Source organism: Budorcas taxicolor, chromosome 9 (assembly GCF_023091745.1).
Source record: "Budorcas taxicolor isolate Tak-1 chromosome 9, Takin1.1, whole genome shotgun sequence".
NCBI classification, from domain to species: Eukaryota; Metazoa; Chordata; class Mammalia; order Artiodactyla; family Bovidae; genus Budorcas; species Budorcas taxicolor.
The window spans coordinates 91,717,768-91,729,845 of NC_068918.1; the positions used below are offsets into that span (position 1 = coordinate 91,717,768).

A 12,078-nucleotide genomic window follows, 5' to 3' on the forward strand; every position below is an offset into this window, starting at 1 on the left:
GCAGCACGCCAGGCCTCCCTGTCCGTCACCAACTCCAGGAGTCCACCCAAACCCATGTCCATTGAGTTGGTGATGCCATCCAACCGTCTCGTCCTCTGTCGTCCCCTTCTCCCCCTGCCCTCAATCTTTCCCAGCCTCAGGGCTAAATCCTTGTTAGGCTGTTTGCTATTTCAAATTCAAAAGGCCACAGTTTCACTTTGCCTGGCTGGAACGTTATATCTCTGCCGTTCCTCTGGCTTCTCAGTCCTATAGTTAAGCTGAGAATCAACGGGGCGGTGACCTGCCTGTCCTCCCGGTCCTCGTTTGCAAGTGTCATATCCAGGTGTCCAAAGGCCCTCTTAGCCAAAGCCTGATTACAGGAACTGCCAGGGAGAGGGCAGGGGGAGAAGGGGACGACAGAGGACGAGATGGTTGGATGGCATCACCAACACAATAGACATGGGTTTGGGTGAGCTCCTGGAGTTGGTGACGGACAGGGAGGCCTGGCGTTTAGGGAGATTTTAGAGGACACACTTTCTGTCTGCTTCTCCACTGGGTCACAGCACCTGAGTCCCATGACTGTCAGCTGGAGGGAGGGCATAGGGAACAAGAAAACCTCCTCCAGGTATTTCTACAAGCGTTTGCCTACTCTTGGGCTGCCCTGATAGCTCAGTTGGTAAAGAATCCGCCTGCAATGCAGGAGACCCCAGTTCGATTCCTGGGTCAGGAAGATCCGCTGGAGAAGGGATAGACCACCCACTCCAGTATTCTTGGGTTTCCCTTGTGACTCAGCTGGTAAAGAATCTGCCTACAATGCAGGAGACCTGGGTTCAATCCCTGGGTGGGGAAGATCCCCTGGAAAAGGGAATGGCTACCCACTCCAGTATTCTGGCCTGGAGAATCCCATGGACTGTATAGTCCATGGGGTCGCAAAGAGCAGGACAAGACTGAGCGACTTTCACTATTTCACTGCCTACTCTAGTCATCTGTGTATCACCGTCGCTTACTGAACACTGAACCACATTTTAATAGTATGGCTCTGAAACTTCCTAAAGATTGACGTAAAATCAGATAAATAGGTTTGTATTATCATGAAATTTAATAATAAAAACTGACAGGTATCCTTCCCTAAGAGATGTAGAAATGAAGAAAAGATACCGTATTTATTTATTTTTAGGATACCTTATTAAATGAATGGGCAAGACCAGAAGAGGGAGCGCTCACACAGACCCCAAACAGGAAGAGACTACCCTGCATCTCCAACTGGGAGCAGGTTCCTTACCACCTAACTACCCGGGAAAGGACAGAAGATCTTCTCCCCACCCAGCAACAGCTCAGCCAATGAAAAGCCACTACACTCCTCACTCCCAGTTTCCTCCAATGGACTCCGTGCTTGTCAACAGCCCTTCCAAGCTTCCCCTTGTTCCTTTATAAGACAGCATTCCTCCTCTCTGTCTAGGTTTGCGTATAGCTTCTGCTATAGCATGCTTATCCCAAACTGCAAATCTCTGTTATTCCTGAAAAAAAAAAAAAAACCCACAAAGGACTTTGCTGGTAAAACAACTGTTTTATTTCCAAGGTCAACTTTACATAAGTGAAGACCAACCTGGAGAAGGCAATGGCACCCCACTCCAGTGCTATTGCCTGGAAAATCCCATGGGCAGAGGAGCCTGGTAGGCTGCAGTCCATGGGGTCGCTAAGAGTCAGGCACGACTGAGCGACTTCACTTCCACTTTTCACTTTCATGCATTGGAGAAGGAAATGGCAACCCACTCCAGTGTTCTTGCCTGGAGAATCCCAGGGATGGGGGAGCCTGGTGGGCTGCCGTCTATGGAGTCGCACAGAGTCTGACACAACTGAAGTGACTTAGCAGCAGACCAACTTAGGTTCAGGTTCACATAACTGGAAGCTTAACAGCCAGCTAGTGTGCTTATTTGTAGAAAAGTACTGATGATCCCAATTTTTATTTCTCCTCCTCTGTTTCTTCCTCTATTTGTTTCTTTGGTTACATTTTTCTTATAACCAATTAAAAATTATTTTTAAAAAATGATACGCTGCGGAAAGAAACGGAAAGTGAACAAATGTGAGTCTTTTGTGAAGGAAAAGACTGGAGTTCGCTGGAGAGGCTGCAGAAGGTGGGGGAGGCCTCTGAGACTCGAGAACTGTGGCCGCAGCCAAGTGGCCCCTCTGACCCAAATCATCACATCTTCTCTCCACTGGATTATTTCCATTGGTATGCATTTGTTGCTGTTTATTCCATTTTTTAAAAAAGAAAAATGAAACATTTTAAAAACAAAATAATATCTCAGGGGTGGGGAGTGAGCAAAATGGGTGAAAGTGGTCAAAAGACACAAACTTCCAGTTACAAAACAAGCAAGTCTCGGGGCTATGATGCACAGCAGAGTGACTGCAACTAGCAAGACTGTATTGGATATTTGAAAGTTGCTGAAGGGGTAGACCTTCAAGTTCTCATCACCAGGAAGAGGCAGCTCATAACCACGCAGTGACGGGTGGTAACTAGGCCTATTGCGACGATCACTTCACAGTGTGCACGTGTGTGAATCATTCTGCTGTGCACCTGAAACTAATCAAGGTCACACGTCAAGTACACCTGACTCCCTGTCTAGCTACCACACACTTTCTCGTCTCTCTTTTAAGGCAAAACTCCAAAAAACAATTGTATGTATTTGCCGCCTGCAATTTCTCCTCCCCCTTGCCCAACTCTAATCGCTCAGTGGAACAGCTCTAATTGAAGTCGCCCATGGCCTCCATGCCGTCAGATCCAAATGCCAGCTCTCAGGCTTCACTTCCCTGAAATGCTGGCAGCATTGAACACACCAGTGACTGCTCTCTTCATCTGGACCCAGCTTCTCCTCCACTCCAGGAGGCACAGGCCCCGGGTTCGCCTCTTGCCCACGGACTCCTCTGTCCAGTCTGCACAGGCCTTTCTCCCGCGGAAGACTTGCAAACGCCCTGTGCCAGGGCTGTGGCTTCGGTCCTCTCTTCTCAAACCACCCTCACTTCCTAGGTGAGCTCACGCAGTCTCAGCACTTCACTACCATCCTATATGCTGGGGTTCTTAATCATCCATATTATCACTAAGGCTTCTCAAATTTGTATCTCTAGCTCAGATCATTCCCCTGGACTCCAGACTCAAATAGTCAACTAACTGCTTAACATCTCAGCTTAGAAATCTACTCAAGGTCTCAGACTCAGCACCCAGTGGTGACCCCTGCTCCCTGCTCTAGCAAACACTCCCATCTCAGTGCTGGCAACCCTGACGTTCCATCTGCTCAGGCAAAAACCCAATGCTATCATTTCTCTTTTTTGTCTTTTTTTCTATACCAAGCATTCAATTAATCAGCAGTTCTTGTTCACTCTACTTTCCAAATATGTATAGAATTCAGTCTACCAAATCTCCGCACCTCCATCATCACCACCTTCATCTCTCCCAGGATCACTGCACTGTCCTCCCACTTGTCACCACCCTTGGCACTGGGAGTGCTGCTATATTTATTTACTTAAGATTCCCGCACTTACGTCTGCACTAGTAACACTGGTCAATATGTGTTCTATCTTCTATACTGTTTCAATTTTTGTTTTAGGAATACACTTCCCTCTTGAGATAAATTATCTTCTTAGCTTTTGAAATACATACTTTATATTATGTAGAAATTTTCTCCTTTTTCATGTTTGGAGGAATCATCCAGTAAAAACTTTTAGGCATCATGCATTGTAAGGGGACTTTTACCAACTTTTAGTTTTTTTCACTGCTTAACAAGACATTTAGTTTTCTTAACTTTCCTTCAATAAACTTTAATAATTTATAATTTCCTTAATATTGGCCATTATGTCTAAATTTTCAAATGCATTAGTATGTATTAATATCATTCCTTATTACATTATTAATAATCTCCTTTTTGCCTATAGTTATCTTCCCTTTTTCATCCCTTAATGTTTGCTATTTTCTTATTTCTTGAATAGATTGCCAAAACCGTCTACTTTATTGATCTGTTTAAGAAAATATCTTCTGCATTATTAATTAAGCCTATATTTTAAATTGTGGGCCATTAATTTCTTCTCATTAATTCCCTCTGCTTTTAAAAATTTTATTTTTGGTATTCCAAAACTGAATAAAAGACTATGCATTTTCATCCTCTTTTGACTGCATACCTTAGGTTTGGTAGATTTTATTCCCATTTTACATTTCAGGTTTTTAAAGGTTATTTTAAAAGGTCACCCAGATAAAGACTGGCAAAGAACAAATTCAAATCTGTGTGATTTACACTGTTCCAGAGAAGTTCTTTTGAATGTATCACGCATGAAACATAGATGCAGTTCACACGAAACGAGACAAAGTTAACAAGTGGCAATGCGTGTTTCCTTTAAATAAAGACAGTAAAACGTCATGCCATTGACACACGAGAAGAGATATGACTGCTAATTAAATCGGGTTAGGATGAAATCTTAACTGGGACAATAATCTGATAAACCAACTTATCAACCTGTTCAGTCCAGTTCAGTCACTCAGTCGTGTCCGACTCTTTGTGACCCCATGAATCGCAGCACTCCAGGCCTCCCCGTTCATCACCATCTCCCGGAGTTCACTCAGACTCACGTCCATCGAGTCAGTGATGCCATCCAGCCATCTCAGCCTCTGTCGTCCCCTTCTCCTCCTGCCCCCAATCCCTCCCAGCATCAGAGTCTTTTCCAATGAGTCAACTCTTTGCATGAGGTGGCCAAAGTACTGGAGTTTCACCTTCAGCATCACTCCTTCCAAAGAAATCCCAGGGCTGATCTCCTTCAGAATGGACTGGTTGGATCTCCTTGCAGTCCAAGGGACTCTCAACAGTCTTCTCCAACACCACAGTTCAAAAGCATCAATTCTTTGGCGCTCATCCTTCTTCACAGTCCAACTCTCACATCCATATATGACCACAGGAAAAACCATAGCCTTGACTAGACGGACCTTAGTCAGCAAAGTAATGTCTCTGCTTTTGAATATACTATCTAGGTTGGTCATAACTTTTCTTCCAAGGAGTAAGCATCTTTTAATTTCATGGCTGCAGTCACCATCTGTAGTGATTTTGGAGCCCCCCCAAAAATAGTCTGCCACTGTTTCCACTGTTTCCCCATCTATTTCCCATGAAGTGATGGGACTGGATGCCATGATCTTCATTTTCTGAATGGTGAGCTTTAAGCCAACTTTTTCACTCTCCTCTTTCACTTTCATCAAGAGGCTTTTTAGTTCCTCTTCACTTTCTGCCATAAGGGTGGTGTCATCTACATATCTGAGGTTACTGATATTTCTCCCGGCAATCTTGATTCCAGCTTGTGTTTCTTCCAGTCCAGCGTTTCTCATGATGTACTCTACATAAAAGTTAAATAAGCAGGGTGACAATATATAGCCTTGATGTACTCCTTTTCCTATTTGGAACCAGTCTGTTGTTCCATGTCCAGTTCTAACTGTTGCTTCCTGACCTGCATACATATTTCTCAAGAGGCAGGTTAGGTGGTCTGGTATTCCCATCTCTTTCAGAATTTTCCACAGTTTCTTGTGATCCACACAGTCAAAGGCTTTGGCTTAGTCAATAAAGCAGAAATAGATGTTTCTCTGGAACTCTCTTGCTTTTTCCAGGATCCAGCGGATGTTGGCAATTTGATCTCTGGTTCCTCTGCCTTTTCTAAAACCAGCTTGAACACCAGGGAGTTCACGGTTCACGTATAGCTGAAGTCTGGCTTGGAGAATTTTGAGCATTACTTTACTAGCGTTCGAGATTAGTGCAATTGTGCGGTAGTTTGAGCAATCTTTGGCATTGCCTTTCTTTGGAATTGAAATGAAAACTGACCTTTTCCAGTCCTGTGGCCACTGCTGTGTTTTCCAAATTTGCTGGCATATTGAGTGCAGCACTTTCATAGCATCATCTTTCAGGATTTGAAACAGCTCACCTGGAATTCCATCACCTCCACTAGCTTTGTTTGTAGTGATGCTTTCTAAGGCCCACTTGACTTCACATTCCAGGATGTCTGGCTCTAGATTAGTGATCACATCATCATGATTATCTGGGTCATGAAGATCTTTTTTGTACAGTTCTTCCGTGTATTCTTGCCACCTCTTCTTAATATCTTCTGCTTCTGTTAGGTCCATACCATTTCTGTCCTTTATCCAGCCCATCTTTGCATGAAATGTTCCCTTGGTATCTCTAATTTTCTTGAAGAGATCTCTAGTCTTTCCCATTCTGTTGTTTTCCTCTATTTCTTTGCATTGATTGCTGAAGAAGGCTTTCTTATCTCTTCTTGCTATTCTTTGGAACTCTGCATTCAGATGCTTATATCTTTCCTTTTCTCCTTTGCTTTTCGCTTCTCTTCTTTTCACAGCTATTTGTAAGGCCTCCCCAGACAGCCATTTTGCTTTTTTGCATTTCTTTTCCATGGGGATGATCTTGATACCTGTCTCCTTCACAATGTCACGAACCTCAGTCCATAGTTCATCAGGCACTCTATCTATCAGATCTAGGCCCTTAAATCTACCTGTAGTATGTATTATAAAATACTTATGTCTTTTCACCAAGTAATCTCAGATCTTAGCATTCTTCTTCAGGACATATTTCATAAGACTAAGACTGCTAAATGAAAATTAGACTATACTGAAATATATTGATAACCTTCTGGGGGGTAAAGACAGTACCCAAGGATTCTCCTTTCTCCATGGAATTTTCCAGGCAAGAACACTGGAGTGGGTTGCCAATTCCTTCTCCAGAGGATCTTGCTGACCCGGGATCAAGCCTGCATGTCCTGCACTACGGGCAGAATCTTTACCATTGAGCCACCTGGGAAGCCCCAAAGAATTCTAGAGCTGGTTAAATTTGTCATACTCTAGTACTCAGCATCCAAGTACTCTTTTTCTCTTGATGTTTTCTCTCCCTTTTCTTGTCAGAAATCGTTCTGATTTATAACCTGGAGCCACTTACATCGAAAACAGCAATAGGAAAAGAAAGGACCAATTGTACTGACTAGGAGCTCTGACTGACACACATCCCTGGAGGCCCCCTGTCCCGACGGCTGTGACGAGGGCTCTTCCCCTCCTCTCTCAGTTTTGGCCCACGTGATTGCATTCTGTGACGTGGAGCTCCCTGCCCCAGGGCCTTTGCACTTGCTGCACCTTCTGCCACAGTGCCCTTCCCCCAGCTCCCAGCATGGCTCCTTCCTGCACCCCCTGTAATGTCTTCCCAGTTACCTGGAAGGCATCGCTGGCTACACACTCAAACCCCCAGCCCCACGTCTTCTCCCCTGGCCTTGTCTCTATAGTAGGGCCACTCCTAGTCCACCATCACTCTCTATTGGATCATTCTGCTTCCTATGTATTTATTTATTCTACGTATTTATCATTTAAAAAAATTTTCAACTATCTCTACCACTGCCTCCCATACTATGAGAACTGGGATGCCATTTTGCACTATATTCCTAGAACCTAGGGCAATGTCTGCATGTAAATGCTCACTAAGTATTTGTCGATGGAATAGAAGTAGGGAGGAGGATGGAGGCAGGGAGGGAAGGAGCAAGAGAGGAAGAAAGAGGAGGAGAAAGGACTGAAGTGTTACTGATCTGACTTGACTTCATGTCAAAAACATCTTAGTGTACCAAAAGATCAATAACCATGAATGTCCTGGAGTTTCTTTGAAAAGCTGATTCTCCCTAAATCCTATTACAGACACGGAGCTGACAGGAACTACCTGGCCTACCCTGTCTTATTGGAGTCAAGCCACAGGTGGTCTACAATGTCGCGCCAGAGCTGCCACTTTCTACAAATATACTGACAATACAGGAGGCTTTGTCAGCTGTCCACCCAACCCTAAGGAGACGTATGGGAAAAACCTGAGTGAGTGTGTTTCCCTTGGAAAGACAGAACGCAGTCCCTCTATTTGATGAGTTCACGTGTGGAGCAGAGAAGGCAATGGCAACCCACTCCCTACTCTTGCCTGGAAAATCCCATGGACAGAGAAGCCTGGCAGGCTGCAGTCCATGGGGTCTCGAAGAGTCGGACACAACTGAGCGACTTCACTTTCCCTTTTCACTTTCATGCACTGGAGAAGGAAATGGCAACCCGCTCCAGTGTTCTTGCCTGGAGAATTCCAGGGACGGGGGAGCCTGGTGGGCTGTCCTCCATGGGGTCGCACAGAGTTGGACACGACTGAAGCAACTTAGCAGCAGCAGCAGCAGCATGTGGAGCAGCCTGTACACGCCAGCCTTTTTTGAGTTGTTGCTAAAGTCAAAACAATGCTAGCAGACAGCAGTTCAGGAGAGGCTGTTTGGCTCCCAGCGCAAAGTGTCTCACAACACTCAGAACTGCCTGGAGGGAAAGAATCCACCTCCCTGGAGAGCAAGCTCTCAACAACGGATGTGCCCTGTGACCAGTCACCACCTACCTAAAGGTTGCACTTGTTGTTCAGTTGCTAAGTCGTGTCTGACTCTTTGCAACCCCATGGACTGCAGCACTCCAGCCTTTCCTGTCCTTCACTGTCTCCTAGAAATGTGACTTGAGAAGTGCTAAACACATGAGCTGATGACCTAGATGAGTGTCAGTTGCCAGAATCTGTAAGTTTTTTCTTGTTGTTGTTCTAAATATACTCCAGAACTTGGTTAGTTTTGATATTGGTTGGATGGCATCATTGATTTGATGGACATGAGTTTCAGTAAGCTCTGAGAGTTGCTGATGGACAGGGAGGCCTGGCGTGTTGCAGTCCATGGGGTCACAAAGAGTCGGACATGACTGAGCGACTGAACTGAACTGAGATATATAAAGCACACCAAGATTAAACAGGGAAGAAAAAGAAAATCTGAAGAGACTCATAACTAGCAGGAGACTGAATCAAAAGAAAAATAACTTGACCACGAGAAGCCCTGGACCTGGCGGCTTTACGAGTAAATTCAACCAAACATTTTGTCATTCATTGTTCAGGCACTAAGTCGTGTCCAGCTCCTTGCAACTCCATGGACTGCAGCACGCCAGGCTTCCCTGTAATTCACCATCTCCCAGAGCCTGCTCAAACTCATGTCCATCAAGCCGGTGACGCCATCCAACCATCTCATCCTCTGTCGTTCCCTTCTCCTCTTGCCCTCAGTCTTTCCCACCATCAGCGTCTTTTCCAATGAGTCAGTTCTTCACATCAGGTAGCTAAAGCTTTGGAGTTTCAGCTTTAGCATCAGTCCTTCCAATGAATATTCAGGACTGATTTCCTTTAGGATGGACTGACTAGTTTGATCTCCAAGGTTGCACAAGGTATTTCTAAGTGTCACTTTAACTTAAAACATTGGTATGCCATTTTATAAAGCAAACTCTGAATATCAGAACTGACCGAGTTCTGGAGTACATTCAGGAAAACAAAACAAAAAACAACGTAAAGATCCTGGCAACCGACGCTGGTCTAGATCAACAGCTCATGTATTTAGCACTTCTCAGCTGGAGATGCATGCCTCTAAATCTGGCATAAAATAGGAGAATCTTATAAAATAATAGCAAAGAAGAAAAGCACTATGTATAACCCACTCATCACTTCTCATGGCCTTAAAGACGGCACGCGATGTCGTCTGCGTCTCCTCTCTGCTCACCAGACAGGAGGCACTGTTATAAGACATACGCTGCCATCTGCACCCACAATGCCTGGTGGCGATATTTTGCAAAATTAAACTATGCAAAGATGCATTCAATCAAAAGGCCTCTTCTTTGTTCACACAGCTATTTTCCCCAAATAGAGCCTGGCAAGAATAACTGAAAGCGTGGACTGCAGCACCAAATTCACTGGCGACAGGCCCTGGTACAAAAGCTTTAACCTGGGGGACACTGGAAGCGATGCAAGGTAGCCCACTAAACGGGTGAATGGAGTTAGTGCAGGGACATCAGCGGGGCAGCAGGAGGACCGCCGTCCACTCTGCTGCCAACAGAACAGGACGGAAGCAAGATGTACGGGCGGGCTGGAATCACCTCTTGGGGCATCTCTTTCCCACTTCCCTTCAGAACAACAATATTTAAAATCTTTCCAGGCCTCTAAAGGCTAAACTGAGGTTAGGGATTCACTATGAATGAAAGCTATTCTAAAGCAAGAATGTGATGGGTAAGTTGTATTGCAGCTTTTTCCCTACTGTCCTTGATGTACAAACAGGTGGAAGCACCTTGGAGCTCTGAGATAGTGGCTTTGCCAATATCCACACCTCAGTATCTCATGACAGTCCAGGTCCCCTTGTGAGGATCCTCTGTCACCCTCACACATTTCTTTCCGCCGTTTCTGCTGCTCTCCGTAGCTGTAAAAATTCCAGTCTGATCTCTCTGCCCCTGATATACGCTGAAACACTCAGACTTGGGAACGTTCCAACTGTGAGCCCAGAAGACGCAAAGCTAATAGTGCCATATCCAGGAAAACCTGAGACTTCCAGAATCTTAAGTCTGTTAGGTTGCTATGGGCAGGGGGAACCCTGCCCGGTCTCCAGCAATAGCCCTGGTCATTTTAAAGATTCATTTCTTCAGATAATACAGAATGAAGGAATGTATCTGAATACGTGACTCTGATGAACAGCACTTCAGTTTCCATCGTATGATAGAGTGATCGCTTACACAAAGCTGTATCAGGTATAATTCTGACCGATTATTTTCCACACTGACTCCACCTGTTAAGATCTTTATCTGTCAACAGGATACAGAATTAAGGTCCACTTTATGTGTAATCACAGAATTATCATTTTGTAACAGCTCTTAAATTTGCTAACTCTCTTAAAGCATTTCTCTTGGATGTGAAAACAGTGCATTTAACATTTGTGAAAGTACTGAAGATGTCACGTCCTTGATCCAGGTGGAGTCACCTTTTGCTCTCCCAGAATGGAGGTGCATGAACTCCCAGGCAGGGTCAGCCAGGCAGCACGAAGCCACTTAGCAGGGGGGGCGGCCGGAGCAACTGTCACAACCTGCGAACTCCACGGAGGTGCTGCCTCATCTTACGGTGTTTCAACAGAAGCCAGAAATCCCATCTTAACAAGCACTCTCTCAATCTCTGACGGTTGGCAGCAGAAAACTCCTTGAGCACGTGCAGGCCACGCGGGGCGCATCTGCTCGCTGTAATCAGTTCGAGCCCTCTGCTTTTACACCTCTCCCCCCACTGGCTTCACTCCACGCTCACGAGTGACACTTCGGAGAGGGCACTCAGTTTTTGTAATTATTTTTCTAACACTTTAGCATGTTAAGAGCACTGAAAAAATATGCAAAAGAACATACTTTATACATTGTAGTAAAAAAAATTATATTCACATTACTTACCCTGCTGACTTCCTTAGGAGCTGATTCATCTGGGGGATGAAGAAGGGAGGGAGGAAAAAAAAAACATAATGTTAGAAGCTCTGGGTAGTTTCTGAAAAACATAGAACATGTCATTCACTCTCTATAAACCAGAAGGCTATTTGCAATCCTTCCTCTTGTGATATCTAAAAATTTGGTTTTAAAACTCTGTAAGGTAAAAAAACATAGTATATTTAGAGTTGGATGTATGTATGTAGCAATTTTGGAGGGAAATGAAATAACACAACAGCTTGTTAATCATTTTCATGATTACCTTTTTAGAGATTCTCAAATAGTATTGAAAATATGGCTACACTGTATTTTATCCAATACATATACCTAAAAATGGGATTGTAGTATCTGCAATATTCTGAATGACACAATCCACACGGATGTCTCAAAAGGCCATTAGCACCCATGCTGCCAGGGCTGATGCCAGCATCTCGCGTTTGCTGAAATGAGACCTGTGTCTGCACGGCCTGGTGAAGGCACAGACCATCCCCACCAACAGGCTGCTCTGCACCACGGGCCCGGGAAGCGGCGGGCTTGTCTCTACCAGCAGGGCAGCACTGCTTGCTGGTAAATTAAGGCTGACGGGTTGTCCTGGTCTAGGTGGGGCCCTCTGACGGGCTCTCCCTGCGAGGCTGGCTACATGGCCAGACTATGCCTGTGTAACCAACAGGGTATGAGAAACGAACCGGCCAAGACACCACTTTAGGTCCACCGGCTGTGAGCACCCCATGCCCGGGAACTAGTTCTGACCCAGAGGAAATGTG

The 12,078-nt window shown here is 45.0% G+C and overlaps 1 protein-coding gene across 1 annotated transcript in view; it reads right to left on the reverse strand.

Moving 5' to 3' along the window:
• PDE10A (phosphodiesterase 10A) overlaps positions 1-12,078 on the reverse strand; it is a 265,628-nt gene that overhangs the window by 90,932 nt on the left and 162,618 nt on the right. Inside the window, exon 3 of the mRNA XM_052645868.1 lies at positions 11,285-11,313. Coding sequence (XP_052501828.1) covers positions 11,285-11,313 — 29 coding nt within the window. The remainder of the gene's footprint in view (positions 1-11,284; positions 11,314-12,078) is intronic.